The sequence below is a fragment of the Apus apus genome, chromosome 5, assembly GCF_020740795.1.
Source record: "Apus apus isolate bApuApu2 chromosome 5, bApuApu2.pri.cur, whole genome shotgun sequence".
NCBI lineage: Eukaryota > Metazoa > Chordata > Aves > Apodiformes > Apodidae > Apus > Apus apus.
In genome coordinates, this window is record NC_067286.1 from 20,571,129 (window position 1) to 20,588,720 (window position 17,592).

Consider the following 17,592-nt stretch of genomic DNA (forward strand, 5'->3'; position numbering starts at 1 on the left):
AGTCTTGCTAAATAATTCTTACAAGAAGATTCATCTTGTCCTCAGGTAGGATCATCTAGTGCTGAGCTTGTCTAAAGCTTATTACTTTTCCAGTGGTTAAATCAAGCTGAATTCAGGCCCATTCTCTCATTAGGAACTTACTAAACTACTGCTGTATGACTTCACCTTTAAATGTCAATCTTTCTGTTAACACCTTGTGTGTGGTTCAGCCTGCCCTGATCTCCTTCTGTCCTCCACATTTTATGTGTTGCAGGCTCTTTTCCCCCACAAGTCTCCTGTGTTTGCACAGATGTTTCATTTCAGAGGAATAGAGGAGGGCTGCAGATGTTATGACTTCATTTGTTTATTATACTATTTGAGCTTTTGTGATGTCTGGGACTCAAACCAACATTCAAATAAGGATTCTCTTTAATTTTTCTTAGCATTAGTTTCTCTCTACATGGATGTAAGTGCCTGGGATTGGTTCTCATAGCCACTCAACCCGGTGGCCTTCTATAATGAAGTAAATACATCAGTGGACATTGGAAGAGCTGTGGATGTGATCTATCTGGAGTTCTGTAAGGCCTGTGATATGGTCCTCTGCAACATCCTTCTCTCTAAATTTGAGAGATACGGATTTGATGGGTAAACTGCTCATTCAGAGGGTAGTGGTCAATGGCTTGATGTTGAGATGGAAATCTGTGACAAGTGGTGCCCCTCAGGGTTCCATATTTGGACTAGTACTTTTTAATTGCTAATGGGATCAAGTCTGCTCTCAGCAGGTTTGCAGAGGATACTAAGCTGAGTGGTGTGGTTGAGATGCCTAAGGGATGAGATGCCATCCAGAGGGACCTGGTCAAGCTCAAGAAGTGGGCCCATATGAACTTCATAAAGTCTGACAAAGCCATGTGCAAGATCCTGCACCTGGGTCAGGGCAATCACTGGTATCAATACAGGCTGGGGGATGAAGGGATTAAGAGAAGCCCTGCTGAAAAGGACTTGAGAGTACTGGTAGACTGATCCTTGACTTTATACCAAGTATTACGTGTAAATATATATATGTATGGAATATCTCTGGCCAATTTTGCTGTCCATCTAGTCCACTCCTTCCTACAGGAGTGTTGTAGGAAATCTGACGAGTAGAGCAAAGTGTCCTTGGTCTCTTGGAACTAACTATAAACATCCAGGTCTTATCTGTCCACTAGCTGGAAAACTTGTGTGCTGCTTAAAAGAAAGTTCACTGAAGAAAAAAACAATACTGGTAAAAATAAAATTGGTTTCTTCCTCGTTCAGACCAGGACACCCACCAATTTTTATTCTCTTTTAACCCAATTACAAGAAATGCATACACTAGCAGTCCCTATGTTTTGAGGGCAAGCGTGCTAAGACGAAGGATCTTGATGTTACCCCTCTTGCAGTAATTACTCTTATGGGCCAGGTGAATTTTATAAATAGTGTAGAGAATAACTGGTTTAATATTATCCTTATTTTTCCAAAATTATTACTTTAACATATTAGGATAGAAACAAGTATTGGGCATTGCAAAATGTTGCCTAGAGGTGTAGGAAAATGGAGCTGTGCAAGCTTGTCTGTGTAGGCATGTCCAATAATGCATTGCTACTTGCAGGATTAGTTGAATTCAGCCATACATATATATTTCTCAACTTAAATAGTCAGTTGACAGCTCTTGGATCCCTTTATCTCAGCAGGAAGGAAAGAGACTGCTTAGCTTCCATTGTTTAGATTGATTTCTACCTGTTCTCATCCCCATGTCCTAGCTGGAAACTGTTAGCTAACCTGTAGTCTGCAGAATTACCATCACGTTCAGATGAAGGCTGTTATATTTCAGCATCACAGTATGTTAAACTTAGATTTGCATCAGTCCAAAAAATGAAATATCTTTGTCATTTCAAGCTTCAGCAAGTGCTTGAAGTTCCATGCAACTGTTGGAGCTTGAAACTGATTACTAGGTACTAATCAGTGTGAAAGTTTGTAAACACTCTTAAGAGTGTTAACAACAAAAAGGATGAAAAAAATAATAAAGAATGCTTGAATAATTTAAATTGCTTTGTAGATGTTACTGAGATGGATTCTCCAAGACTAATTGCCTTAGAGGCATCAATGTTAGGATTGTCAAAATGTTAAGGACATGATCTCAATATAACACACAATATAACATAATCCATTTTAAATGGGTAGTTAGTCATCTGGTATTGTAGTAATTAATCTGGTGTAAATTACATTAAAATCAGTATCAGATTAGTGGCTAACTAGAGGCCTCGTGATTGATGTGAGTATGTATGTCTTCAGAGGCTGGGGAGAAATTCCCATGGCCAGTTCTGCTCCGCAAGCTCTTGTTTGTTCTTTACCACATTTGCTGCCATGCTTTTTCTCCATGCCTGAATTTGCAAGCTCTCATAATCTGAAGCACTATATAGTACCACTGAAGAGCTGTCCTTGGAAGAGAGTATTTCAAAGTTGTCTCCTCATCTCTGCTAGGAAAGATAAATCTGAAACTAGAACAGATGGTGAAAATTTATGCTTATTAAGTAGTAGATGTTACAAAACAGAAATCTTACCTAATATTGGTGCTATTGGCTTAGATTCTTACTGTTCTTTTTCGAGACCCAATTCTGTCTGATTTTCTTGCAGGCTTACTTTATTGTTCTGTGTTCCTTGCATTCAGGTTGCAGTACAGGTGGCTGGTAGATGAGGGAGAATTGTATTTGTTTTTCTTTGAACAAACTGTATTAATTAAAATGCCTCCCACTGGGCTGGCAGTTTGTTGTAAGTGGCACATATCATTAGCTTTTATAAACCAACAGGATCATAAACTTACTATTTTATCTTAAATGCTGTGTGATTTAAGATGCACAGTATGACACTGAGGCAGAACAGCAAACCTGGGCACACAACTCTGGTTGTCCCACAAAATAATGTATTATTTTGTTGATGAAAAACAGACTGTATTAACTAGAAGGGGGAGAGATGTACTTTTTTAAATCAGAAAGCAAGTTAATTGTTTGACTAGAACAATCAAATGTGAAAATTGATACAGTCTTGACAGATTTGTTCTTTTTTTTTATATGTGTGCATATATTACTGGAGAATGGATGCCTGGCATATTTTCTTCCTGCCAAAATCTTTTTTAATGAAGAGCAGGCTTCATCCATGGAAGAGTCTTGGCTAGAAAAGTGTAGGTCTGTATCTTCTGTTTCCTGCTTTTCAGCCTAGGTTGGAATATTCTTCCAGACAGGTAAAACCATTTGCTTGCATCATTTTAGGATATTTTAATGATCAGGAGTTTGTTGGAGTTACACATGAGAAACTTTGGATCCAGTAAGAAGAAACTAACTAATTTCTCTGTGAAGTGGGAAGAGGTGAAAGGAGAATTCCAAAGTATGTGGTTTGCTGTAAGATATCAGGAACAATAATAAGGAGCATGTACTGTGTGTTTTAGGAGAACATGTAATTAGGTACAGGAGAAAGTCGGAGCCTTGAACTATTTGCCTAGGAGAGAAGGAAGAACATGCCGAGAGCTTATGGGTGAGAATTCAGGGTCAGTCTAACATGGGTGACACTGTTGTGGGTGTTTACTACAGGCCACCTGTTTAGGATGAGGAAATTAATGAGACCTTTTACAGGCAGATCAAAGTAGCCTCAAGATCACAGGCCCTGGTTCTCATGGCAGACTTCAATCACCCTGATACTTGCTGGAAAGGCAATGCAGCCAGGAACGCACAATCCAGGAGGTTCCTGCAGAGCATTGATGACAACTTTCTGAAGCAGGTGGTTGGGGAACCTACAAGGGAAGCTGCACTGCTGGACCTGGTATTAAAAAAGAAGGTCTTGTTGGGGATGTGAAGGTCGGGGGCAATCTTTGCTTAGTGACCACAAAATACTGGAATTTACTATTTTGTGTGGAAGAAGTGGAGAAGTAAGTAGGATTACAACACAGCATTTCAGGAGAGCAAAGTTTTGCCTCTTCTACTTGGTGGAATACCGTGGGTCAGGGCCCTGGAAGGTATGGATGTCAGTTAGACCTGGGCAATTTTTAAACACTGCTTCCTCCAAGCTCAAGACTGGTGCATCCCTATAAGGAAGAAATCGAGCAGAAGAGGTAGGAGAGTGGATGAGTAAGGGTCTTCTGGAAAAAAATAAACAGAAGAAGGAAATGTACAGAATGTGGAAAACAGGACTGGCCACTTGAGAGGAATATAGGAATGTAGTCAGAGAATGCAGGGGTGCAATGAGGAAAGGTAAGCCCCACCTGGAATTACATCTGATGAGGGGTATCAAGGACAACAAGAAGGGCTTCTTTCAGCACATCAGTTAAAAAAGAAAGACTAGGGGAAATGTAGGCCCACTGATAAATGGGGCCAGTGCCCTGATGGCGAAAGACACAAAGAAGACAATTATCGAATGCCTTCTTTCCTTCAGTTTTCAGTACTAAAGCAAACTGTCTTGAATCTGGACCCTGGAGGTAACAGGTCTGGAGAGAGGAAAACTTCCTCAGTAGAGGAGGACCAGGTTAGAGGCCACTTAGCCAAACTAGACATATGTAAATCCATGGGCCCTGACAGGATACATCCACGAGTTCTGAGAAAGCTGGCAGATGTTATTACTAGGCCACTGTCCATCATCTTTGAGAGGTCATGGAAAAATGGAGAGGTGCCTGAGGACTGGAGAAGGGACAGTGTCACTCCAGTCTTCAAAAAGGGCAAGAAGGAGGACCCAGGGAACTACAGGCCAGTTAGTCTCACCTCCATACCCAGTAAGGTGTAGAGGGCTTTTTAGCAAGCAATGGACATGTGAGCAATCCAGCCTTTACTGAAAGCACCTAGGCCCCGAGCAAGGACGTTTCCATGGATACCAAATGAGAGAGTGAGCAGCGAAGTAAACAGCCAGTTGTGCCAAAGAAGGAAGTGAGGCGGAGAGTCATGACTGCGCATGTGCGTGGTATAAGGCTAGGAACCAATCACTGTTTAGGTCGTGGCAGGCTTTATGACAATTGACCAATGACAAGAGTGGTTTTGGACATGTGTACATAGCAAGGGGCTATATAAGGAAGGTTGGCACATAAAATAAATGGCATTTACCTAATCATATAGATTTCTGTGTGTCTGTCCATGATGATCTCCCACAGTAAGGTGTTGGAACAAATAGTTCAGGTTGTCATGTCTAAACATGTGAAAACAAAGAAAGTCATTGGGAGAGGTCAGCATGCACCCAGAGAGTTGTGGTCCATGACTCAGTGTCCAAGTGGAGACAAGTGAGGAGTGGTGTTCCTCAGGAGTTAGTATTGGGACCAGTGCTGTTCAACATCTTTGTTGGAGACATGGACAGTGAGATTGAGTGTATCCTCAGGAAGTTTGCTGATGATATCAAGCTGGGTGGAGTAGTTGGCACCCTAGAAGGAAGGGATGCCATCCAGAGGGACCTTGACAGGCTGGAGAGTTGGGCCAATGCCAACCTCATGAAGTTCAACAAGGCCAAGTGCAAGGTCCTGCACCTAGGTTGGTGCAATCCCAGGCACAAATACAGGCTGGAGTGAGAAAGGATAGAGAGAGGCCCCAAAGAGAAGGACCTGGGGGTGGTAGGAAATGAGAAGCTCAACATGAGCTGCCAGTGTATGCTCACAGCCCAGAGGGCCAACCACATCCTGGGCTGCATCAAAAGAAGTGTCGCCAGCAGGGCCAGGGAGGTGATTCTGCCCCTCTGCTCTGCTGAGACTGCACCTGGAATACTGTGTACAGCTCTGGAGTCCTCAATACAGGAGAGGCCTGTAGCTGTTGGAGAAGGTCCAGAGAAAGGCCACAAAGATGATCAAAGGACTGAAGCACCTCTGCTATGAAGATAGGCTGAGGGAGTTGGAACTATTCAGCCTGGAGAAAAGGCGGCTCCAGGGAGACCTTATAGCAGCCTTCCAGTACCTAAAGGGGCTACAGGAAAGCTGGGGAGGGGCTTTTCACCAGAGAGGGCAGTGATAGGCAAGGGGTAATGGTTTTAAACTGAAAGAGGGTAGGTGTAGGTTAGACATCAGGAAGAAATTCTTCACCATGAGTCTAGTAAGGCACTGTAATATGTTGCCCAGGGAGGTTGTTGAAGCCCCCTCCCTGGAGGTGATTAAGGCCAGGTTGGATGAGGCCTTGTGCAGCCTCGTGTAGTGGGAAGTGTCCCTGCTCAAAGCAGGGAGGTTGGAACCTGATAATCTTTAAGGTCCCTTCCAGCCTTAACCGTTCTATAATTTTATGGTTCACCTAGGGGAAATCATGTTTGACCAATCTGTTAGCCTTCCATGATGTCATAACTGGCTAGCTAGATGAGGGGAGAACAGTGGATGTTACCTACCTTGACTTCAGCAAGGCTATTGACACTGTCTCCCATAATATCCTCATTAGGAAAGTCAGGAGGTGTGGGTTAGATGGGTTAGATGTGTGGACAGTGAGAAGGATTGAGAGCTGGTTGTGTGACAGAACTCAGAGGGTTGAGATCAACATACTCATCAATGACCTGGATGAGGGGACAGAGTGTATCCTCAGCAAGTTCACTGATGCCAAACTGTGAGGGGTGGCTGACACTCCAGAGGGCTGTGCTGCCACCCAGTGTGACCTGGACAGCCTGGAGAGCTGGGCAGAGAAGGATCTAATAAGATTCAACAAGGGCAAGTGTGTAGGGTCTTGCACCTGAGGAGGAAGAACACTAAGCACCAATAGAGGTGGACGTGCTTGAAAGCAATTCTGAGGAGAAGGATCTTGGAGTCTTGGTAGACAGTAATTTATCCGTGAGCCAGCAATAGCCCTTGTCACCAAGAAGGCCAATGGAATCTTGGGGTGCATGAGGAAGAGTGTGGCCACTAGGTTCTCCCCCTCTACTCTGTCTTGGTGAGGTCCAGCAGAGGGAAAAAAAGGTAATTGGGGGATTGGAGCATCTCTCTTATGAGGAAAAGCTGAGAGAGCTCTTTAGCCTGGTGAAGAGGAGGCTGATGGAAGACCTTATTAAATGCCTATAAGTACCTAAAGGGTGGGTGCAAGGAGGATGGAGTCAGAGTCTTTTCAGTAGTTCCCAGTGACAGGACGAGGAGCAATGGGCACAACCTGGAACCTAGGAAGTCCCATTTAAATATGAGGAAAAAACCTCTTTTACTGTGAGGTTGACAGATCACTGGAACAGGCTGCCCAGGGAGGTTATGGTGTCCCCTTCTCTGGAGGTATTCAGGAACTGCCCAGGTGCAGTCCTGAGTAGTGTGCTCTAGGCAATCCTGCTTTAGCAGGGGAGTTCAGCTAGATCATCTCTAGAGGTCCCTTCCAACTCTGACAATTCTATGATTCTGTGATTTTTATATAAATCAGTCTGGCTTGGGGTGTATTGGAGTGCCCTCTTGAACTGTTAAAAATGCACTGAATCCTATGGATGAATGAATAGGAACTTTCCTCTGCTGAAAAAGAAAGAATTTGCATATAGTATTTTAAATGTTTGTCACACACCAGAAGCCCTAACATTGAATGTATTGCCATGGCAAATACTTTTTGTGGCATGCATTCACCAAGCAGAAGTAATTAGAACAGATGAAGTTGGTCTGTTGGGCTTCAGATTAAGGGAGAGTTCACTTAAGAAGGTATTGGCCTTGGGTGATGTAATGATGTATGTGTTTTTTTTGTTTCAGACCATTATAAAAATGCAGTGCAGTAAAAAGGCTCATTAAATGAGAATATGCACTTCATCAAATGAAATGCATTCTATCCAGTTAGCAGTGAAACAGCAAACTACTAATAAGCAAAGTAATAATTATATTTAGATTTTCAGCAAAGAAACTATGCCAAAGTCAGAAGCTAAGTTTGTTGCTAATCTGTCCCCCATAATTTAGAAGTACACTGATGTTAATGGTGGGGACAACAGAATGAGAAGGTTGCATGTTTGAAAGATCTGTGACATCAAGGTGTGGCAAGTAGTTGGTAAAAAAAAATCATACTGGATTAATGCAGTTGTAGTGTTCTACCTCTGCTTCTGTTTGGGCAGGGCAAAGCAGTTTGGCTTTGGTTTTACACCTTTATCTAATTGCGGTGCTTTCAGCAGGAGTTAATTTACCAAGGCCTTCCAAGATGGAGGACTTGCATGCTCAAAGAGTTCCATCAGAAATGCAGCATTTCCATCCACTCAGAAAGACCCAGAATAAGGTGCTTTTCCCTTTCCTCCACTATTGCAGTTCATAAAATCTTGGTCCAAGCGTACGAACACCTTGCTGCATCATCCTAAACTGATTAAGAACAAAACACGTGAAAAGAAAGCCTTTAAAAGTACAGCTTTAGGCTTTCTCGTTGGAAACACTCTTTTCCGTCTGATTTTTTTTTTTGTGGTTTGTTTTGTTTCATTTTGTTTTTTCCCTTGCCTTAGAGAATTTGAGCATCCTTGGGCTGATAAGGAGGAGAACAAGGAAGGACACTGCAAAAATAGCATGGCAGGAGGCAGCTCTGTATTCCATTCTCCTCAAGTATGGCTTATGTATTTATACGTTACACTGTATAGAAAAGCATAAGTCCTGAACAAAAGATCAGACTTGCCTTGTACTCTTTCCCAGATAAACTAATTGCTAGTCCACAGCCTACAGCCTAGATAGGTTCAGTAACTTTGGGGTGACAAAAGAATGTAGATTTGAACTCCTGTGACCAGGTAAGATCACACAAGCTGATTTCCTTAGCTCTCAGATGCTAGTGCAGGAGAAGAACAGAGGAATGATGCTTTTGTGTTAAATGCCATAATGCTACAGTTCTGTTGTGGAATTCATGTGCAATGAAGAACATGCATAATACTTTTTCTACACAATGAGCATCAAGTTTGGAGTCTTTGTCTAAGATGCAGCATTGAAAAGAGGGTGTGCAGCACACAAATTGTCATTGTTTCCTCCTTAATCTCTACAGATTCAGTTGCTTCAATACTGGTTTAATTATTTTCCTGGACATGATACTTGTCTTTACAGGGTCATGGTTTTATTCCCAAGTGCAGAAAACCTTTCCTTTACTGAAATTTGGTAAGTCACTTTCAAAAGGATGCAATTTTTCTGAGTCTGCAAACCTGATTTATTGGTTAATCCCGACAGAGGATGTAGAATGTTATGTGTTCTATGAGGTTTTTGTCTAGACGGAGTATTAGAGTAGGGTGATAAGCATGCTCTAGGAACATATGCAGTTTTTAAATGCAAGAGGACTGTATTACTAAGTACCTTTTCAGCTGCCAGTTGCTTTTCACTGAATATGTAGATTTTTTAAATAAATCCAGATGCCTGCAGTTGCTTTCTACTAAACAGCTTTGGCCTGTGTTCAGCTTCAGTAATTGGTTTTATTGAGTGGGTTTTGCTCAGAATCAGAATTACTGTCTCCATTTGACATGTTGTCTTTTGAGGTTCTTAGTCCAAAATCTTCGTGCAGAAGAAGAATGGAGATGAACACATTTTCCTTCACAGACAACTGGAAATTGGTCACGTGGGCTTCATATTGCTGACAGCTAGTCTAGAAGTCCCTTTAGGACATATCTCAGTAGAGAACAGAACATCATAATTGTGTTGGCTATATTCTTGGTCTCTTTGAAGCCCTTGATGTGAACAGGAACCTTTGCAGAAACTCTGCTCAAGGTGACAATCCTCATTCTCAGTGTTTGATGGGAAACACTTTATGCTGATGCTTTGTGGCCTAAAAGAGTCTTTTGTCCCTCAGTCATCTCCACTCTAACTTCTAGTTCAAAGTTATTTCCTAGGTTTCCTCTTTCAACTTTCCTGTAGCGCCTGTTGTCCCCTATGAAAGCTCTGACCATTTCACTTAAAGTGACCTGACCCCTGGCTACTGTACCAAAGTTGCTGAGTGAAACTGTCAGAGAGAATGAGTCAGAAGAGAAAAATATCCATCAAACCGGAAGATGTATAGGGACTTCAGACATCAGGTCCAACCTTACTGAGCTGACAAAGTTAAGGCTGAGTGAAGTTCATTCATTTCCATGAAACTTTCAGCTGCCATAGACGTCAGGTATGTTTGGATTAAACTTGCTTAACCAGTGCTTTTCTGAGCGTTGTATTACTGAGAAAGGTATTTAAACTATGCCATAAGGTAAATTACTATGTTTTTGTCTTGTCAGACTGATGATTTTCCATTAGACTGAGGTCATCTTGCTAACCTTTAGTGGTTTCAACGGGAAGCAAGGTCATTTTAAATTGCAGCAGTTATTAAATCTGCATACCTGCTTGACCAGTTTGACAATTAAAGCAGAAGTCTTATGGTGGAGTAGCTGAGGTAAATGGCAGTCAACATTTGCAAGACTGACACAATCTGATTTTTATTTTTGTTTTTGCTTTTTAGTTTTTAGAAATATTTCTTAGTATAGTACATAAGTATGCATGGAGAAATCATTAGGAAATACACAGTAGCTTGAAATATTCCTACCAGGTATTTTCCAAATTTTGAATAAGAGCACAGAAGACTTCTATCAGATGAGAGATGCAGAGTACGTAAAAGCTTGAAGAATTTCACACCAAACCATTAATTGTATTTCTGTATGTATATCAGTGTAATACTATTGCTATACAGTTACAGAATGAAGAAGAAAAAATCCTTTGGTTAAGAAAACTTTAGACTTGTTTACAAAGAGAATTTGTATGATTAGCAGTATTAAACTATAGTTAATCTAATAAAGTAACTGAATTTATGCATTGCTTCACTTTTTAAATTGGACATGGTAAACAAGTAGGGTATTTTCCCCATGGAATTTCAAATTACCTGTAAGACTGGAATTAGTGCTTTCTGATAGTGTACCAATCTAGTTTGTTCAGATTCTCTTAGTTATGATATAATGATGTAACTAGATGATATATAGTGAAATTATTAAAACACAGTATTACGTGTATTATTTTTATTACATTAGGTTCACAGGCTCAACAGCTCTTAGGCTATCGAGAGAGAACAAATAATGTATTCTTTTGCTTTGTTGATAAGAGATCACTAATCACAGGTCTTTACAATACTTACTGAAAGCCTTTTTTTGGCACTCTAAGGTTTTTGACTTTCAATGGTTTTTAATTATTCCCCATCCATCCTGGGAACTCACTAGTAGCTCTTCACTCAGGAGTTTTGAAATAAGGATTTACTCTTGGTTATTAAGTTTCCACCTTCCTTATAAAGCTACTCTGGTGATCCTGATGTACACCGTCTTCTGATTTAATGCAAGTCCCTTTCCCTCACTGTAGATGTAGTCCCAGACAGCTTTAACCCTGTTCTCTGTCATACAACTTTGTATTGCTAAAGCTTTTAACAGCACTATTGTCACATGCACTTAATAAGCAATTTCCAACACAGGTGATGGGAGTAATTGTCTGGGATCTGACTTTTGTTGCAACATGATTTTGAAACATTCTGAGCATACTCCAGATGTAATTGTTCTTTCTGGTCTTTTGGAAGCTCTCATTTATTGATAAAATATCAGAGGGGTTCTTTTTCAGCCTTTCAAGGTGTTTTTCAAGGATATCCATCCTCACCCTAGAAAAATAGAATATAGTCACTGAATGGGTAGATTAGGTTATGGTTGGTGGATTTAGGTTAACGTTGAACTGGATGATTTCAACGTCCTTTCCAACCAGAATGATTCTGTGATTTTGTGAAAATAAGCTTAATATTTGTTTAATTTACATGACCTTTGAAATGTTTACTGGTTTACTGTGACGTGTTACTGGTCTTGTTGTCCACCAAGACCCATATGTCTTTCTCCATGGCGCTGCTTTCTAGCAGGTCAACCCCTAATCTATATTGCTGCATGGTGTTTTTTTCTCCCCAGATGCAGGATTCTCCACTTATTCTTGTTGCACCTCATTAAGTTCATCTTACCCAGCTCTCCAGTCTGTCTAGATCTCACTGAGTGGCTGCACAGCCTTCAGGTGTATTAGCCAATCCTCCCAGCTTTGTATCATCAGCAAACTTGCTGAGGATACACTCTATCCCCTCATCCACATCACTGATGAAGATGTTGAATAAGACTGGTCCCAGTACTGACCCCTGGGCAACACCGCTAGTTACAGGTCTCCAACTGGACTCTGCACCATTGATCACAACCCTCTAAGCTCAATTGTTTAGCCAGTTCTTGATCCATCTCACTGTTTGCTCTTCTAATTCAGTCTTCCTGAGCTTATCCACAGAGATGTTATGGGAGACAGTGTCAATTTAGTCTTATGGTTGACAGATGATAAAAACACAAGCATTTAATCCACTGATTTTAAGTCTAATTAATTTACCTCTTGTGTTGAGTTGGGTTTCTCCCCCCTTAGGTATTCAAATTATTCCAAGGAGTGTTTGTGGAGCACATCAAGAAAACTTGGATTCTAAACTTTCTAGGTCAGACCAGAATAAGAAACACAAAACCACTCAATGACCTTTGACAAATATATTGTATGTACTTTTTAACTGAAACTGCGTAAGACCTTTCAGAATTGATCTAGGTAGAGCAAGCTTTTGCACTGGCAGGGAGAAGGATGCTAATACAATGTCCAGACTCTTACCTACCTCAGAGCTCTGTTATTCCAATTAAACCCTGCAGAAGACAGAACGTTGCACTTGCACATAATTTTGCCAGTGTTTCCAAGGATATTTGGTAGAAAATACACTTGTTGTGCCATTAGGTAAAGAAGTGAAAATAAAGCTGATGTTGGAACTAACTTTGAGTCTGCTTGGGTCTTACCAATTGAATTTCACAATTCTTTTAACTTTTCCATTGAAACATTCTTTTGTTTTAACTCTGAAGACTATACAGTACTAATTACTGATTATTTGTGCAGAATGGAATATACTGCAACTAGAGAGCCAAAATCTGGAATTTTTCTGCAGTTGGGGTAGGGAATACTGTTTATGACTTGAGCAAGGAGAGTGGAATATCTCTTGGGAGATTAAGGAGCAGGCTGTGGTACAAGATCAGTGACTATTATCTGCAACTTAGGGACAGTGCAAGCACTGGGACTACAGATTGGGATGCTGCTAGTTGTCATAGGTCTTAGCAAGAGCACCAAGCACATATTTATGCTGTGAAGACAATAGTTTTTCTTTCTTTGAAACATGTTATTTCTTTATTTTATAAGCTCTGTCCACCAAAGAGCCTTTTAGTGGTGCTGCTATTTGAGATTTTCATTCTGCAGAACAGTTTTAATTTAGTGACTGGGAGAAGGATAATAATAGTGGAAGCCCCTAGAGCTTTCAGTGCATCAGACTCTTGCTGTGTCATCTTCCTGTCATAAAATGTTTTAAGGATTGTATGGTAACTAACTTCTTGACAGTCTCCATGGTGGTGACCCTCCATCTCCTTGTCGTAGGGGACTTGATTCTGAAGGGAGCGGAAAGCCTGATATGTAGACTAGATCCACTACAAAGGGAGGTTTGCTGCCTCCCTGTGGCCAGGGTCAAGGACATTCAAGAAAAACTCCCTGCCCTAGTTAAACCCTCAGGCTACTATTCATTAGTGATTTGTCAGGTAGGCAGTGATGAGATTGCTACCAGAAGTCCAAAGCCAATGAAGAGAGACTTCAGGGCCCTGGAATGGCTGGTTAGGGGGTCAGGAGCACAAGTAGTGTTTGCCTCTATCTCACCTGCTGCATTATTTTGGAAGACTATTAAGGGCATTTTATTTCTTTTCCTTGAGTGGGAAGTACCTTCTCTAGGGCTACAAGCCAAGTACTGCTGATAAGCTTGGGTAACATTACTTTCATCTTTTGCAGGTTTGGGTTTACTTACTTTCCTAGAATGCGGAAGTTAGATGCAGGTTGATTTTCCTTGGTTTAAACTACACCACAGCAGAAGCAAAATACAGCTATATTTCAGTTGTGAGCGTGTTTTGTTAATGGACCTTAAGATTGTTTCTTCTTGGCCCAGAAACCACCTATAAAGCAAGAATAGGGTTGTTATGGTGGTGGAAAAAGACTTTGGTGTTGGTGCTAGCTTAATCTTCCTAGGCTGAACTCCATCTCTGCACTCTATGCCTGTTACTGTAAAGGCATAAAGACTATGAATGTTTAGGGAGCTGGATTATTTGCATGGGGAGTGTCGCCATGCAAAGTACTCAGCACTGCCCAGGGGACCAGAAAGAGCACTTGACAGTCTTCTTCACAGGTTGTATCTGTACTCTTCAGTGCAGCTCCATGTTAGAGATACACAAGGGAGAACTAGCTGAATTGATGGAGATAATAATTCAGATCCCAAAAGCAATATTTCTGTGTTAGATGGTTCAAAGGCTTCATTAGATAGCACTATTCAAAACAGCACCTTCACTGCTATACTTCTGGTTTAGATCTCTACACAGACCTGTTGTCCCTAGTGTAGGCTTGCCCTTAGATTGCTCCTGTTCTCAGTGATACAGTGAATTGAATGGGAATACAAACAACAGATCTAAAAATGTGAAAAGGAATAGAGTTACTGGTAAACAAATGATATCTTCTAGCTCCAAACCCATGTTAACTGCAAATTTACCCAAAATCTCTGCAAGATATGTGGATTGTTGTATGAAAAGGGTCATAAAACCAGATAAAATAGGTGTTTTGTTTCAGACTGTGCTAGAGCTAGAGTTGTCCCATTGCATCCCAAAATATTTTTTCTTCAGCAACCTGCTTAATCTGTTTGGATATATGGAGGCTTTTTGTACAGGACCTAGACGCTGCTATCCTGAACAGATGGATAACCTTAAAAGTTTTAAAAATAAGTTGATGTCTAATTCACTTACCTAATTTTTCTTCTCTTTTAGTAAAATGGAAATTATAAAGAGAAGGATCTGTGCTGGTGCAGAATGATCCCATGGTAACTAATTAGGTCTCATCAGGTCTGCAAAGGAATCCTGTTCTCAGTCTTATGCCAGTGCGGTGTAACTTGTGACCCAAGTTGAATGGAAGTCTTATTATGTTTTACTGGGATGTCATAAATATGTTGATCTTTCTTGCACTGAAGAATTGCAGGTAGTGGTATTAATTTATGGATCATTCCTTACAAATAAATGTGTGGATGGTTGCATAAAAATGATCTGGTTCTGTGGTTGTAGTGGCATCATCAGATCTATTTTAGAGTGGTAGTTTTGATAGTCAGTAGCAGAAACAATAATCATGTTCTCTTAGTTCTGGTACAGTCTTTCCTTCCCATCTCATGCCATTTACTAAATATCTATGATGTAAAATGGAGATGTTTAAGATTAGCCATTTTATCTTGTATTATCTTACCTAACTAATGCATAAGTTATTTTCAGTGATGCTTGAAAATGTGTTTAGGTATTTAACCATGGAAGTGAACTGCTAAAATGAAACATTGAGAGAAATATCCAAAGCATCTTGATACCAAAGAGTGGATGCTTGAGGAAGGTGCTTCTATTACGCCAAACACAGTCGATACATATTTTGTTATCCTTTTGCTAGAGAAATTTGTGACTCAGTTGCAATTCTGAGAGACCAAAAAGAGGTATTAGTTGATAGGAAAAAGAAAGGAAAATCATAGGTTAAGATTTACTGTCCCAGCCTTCTGCAGTAGGAAATTAAGAGTTTGGCTGGATGGTCCTCTTGTAATTCTGTGGATTTTGGAGATCAAGGGGTTGCGTTTGTTTTGTTTGTTTTCTACTCAGCCTCTCGTTTTTCTTGAGTTAGATGAATGTCTTGTATCAGAATAGTGCTTTTCTTGCTGAGGCTATAAGAAGTTACAGCCTGCACAAAAACAGAAAATCTCCCCCCCCCAAAAAAAGCAGTTCTCAAAGGCTGTATGACCTTGTGAGCAGGGGGCTGTAACGGAGTTGAGGGAACATTATTCTGTGGTACTGACACTGGTCTCAAGTGCAGCAGAGTTGCATCAATGTGTTTATGCCATTTTGCCTCTCTGAGCCTCTTTCCTCCTTTTTATTTTGTTGCCTTTTATTGTGTTTTCTCATAAGATTCACATGCAGTTCAAGATCCATTCAGATGTTGTTTAAAGTCATTATTCCATTACCTTTTTGCTTCTTTGGGCCCAAAGTCTGGGTGGGAATTTCTTCTCCTTCTACCCTGCCTCTGAACAAATCCAGCTCTAACAATTCTCAGTAACTTTGGTGACTCCTCAGTGCCTCCATATACAATATGCTCTCTGAAGTACCTTTTCTGGTCTTGTCTTCTAATCTATTCTCATAATCCCTCTTGATAGTGCTGTTTAGGGTTGTGCCTCTACTCCTGCACCCTGCCACTTAGTCACAATTTCCAACCATTTTCCTTCACTATAACAATTCAAATTGAAGCTCACTTGTGTAATCTTTCATGGCCTCAGCCTAGCTCGTGTTTTTCTTTTCTTCCTCTTGCTCTATTGTAGCCTGGTGTTTTTTGTTTGGTTTGGGGGGTTTGTTTTCTTATTGTTATTCACTTCTTTCACTTCACTCTTTGCTTCTAGACTTCCATATCTCTTACTGGTATCACATCTATCAGGCTTACATCACTGCTTTTGCTGTCCCAATGCCTTTTTTTCTTTTGATTTTTTTCCAGCAGGAGGTTTTTGATCACAAACATCCAAATAGCCACCCTTTACTGAGCAGCTATTTATATTTTCTCCCATGCTTATTTTGAACTGTTAGATCTGTGGAGCACAGGATGTAGTTGCTGCCTTTTTTTACAAAGTCCATGTAAACTTTGCACACCAAGTTATCATTAAAATGATGAACTTAAAATGGCCTTATAAATCTCTGATTCTAATGTGCTTTGTTGAGTTGATGAGTTGAGGTGCTGTGCTTATGCCTTGGGACTGGGTGTCTCAGCTCTGGAAACAAAAAGTTAAGACTGATAGGTAGGGATGGGGGAGATATACCCATGGCAGTGCACATGCTTCCTACTATAGTGTGTATTTTCCTCTTTCTCAGTTTGTCTTTCCCTTGTAGTTTATCTGCTGGCACTTACAGTGGGTGAGGATGGACTGAGTAATCATAGAATCATAGAATCATAGGGATTGGAAGGGACCTCGAAAGATCATCTAGTCCAACCCCAATAGTCAGCCAATTTGTGATTTGAATGTATATGCTTTTAATAAGCTAATTTTCCACAATCCAAAGAAGAAAGGAGAACTTTCTTTAGTCACACAGTGCATTAGCAGAAAACCCACTATAGGTTACGAGTAGTTTTATATTGAAGAACATCTCAGTCTTCCTTTTCCTTTTGTCTTGCAGAGGCAGGCAGTGGCCAAGAGTATGTGACCTCAGAAAATCAGCTGCTTTACTACCCTAGTATTACCTATGCTATCATTGGTAGCTCTGTCATTTTCGTACTCGTGGTGGCCTTTCTTGCCTTAGTCCTGCATCACCAACGAAAACGCAACAATCTCATGACCCTGCCAGTGCATCGACTGCAGCACCCGGTCCTGCTGTCCCGGCTGGTGGTCCTTGACCACCCGCACCACTGCAGCATCACCTATAATGTCAATAATGGTATCCAGTATATGTCAAACCAGGCCTATGACAGGCCAGTGGACCTGGAGTCTCCACCATCTTATTCAGAGGCTGTGCTCGACCAAAGGTATGTACAGGAGCTAATTCTGTGCTCACTAATGTTTCAGATTACTTGTTGCAGATCTGATAATCTGTGCTTCTGCTCTTCATTTATCCTTGTCA

The 17,592-nt window shown here is 40.9% G+C and overlaps 1 protein-coding gene across 4 annotated transcripts in view; it reads left to right on the forward strand.

Moving 5' to 3' along the window:
* LDLRAD3 (low density lipoprotein receptor class A domain containing 3) overlaps positions 1–17,592 on the forward strand; it is a 117,346-nt gene that overhangs the window by 93,607 nt on the left and 6,147 nt on the right. For 3 of the 4 annotated variants that reach the window (XM_051621512.1, XM_051621513.1, XM_051621514.1), the window contains exon 5: positions 17,152–17,497. In XM_051621512.1, coding sequence (XP_051477472.1) covers positions 17,152–17,497 — 346 coding nt within the window. Of the gene's footprint in view, positions 1–8,956; positions 9,008–17,151; positions 17,498–17,592 lie in introns of all 4 variants that reach the window. The other variant, XM_051621511.1, reaches the window with a different exon arrangement.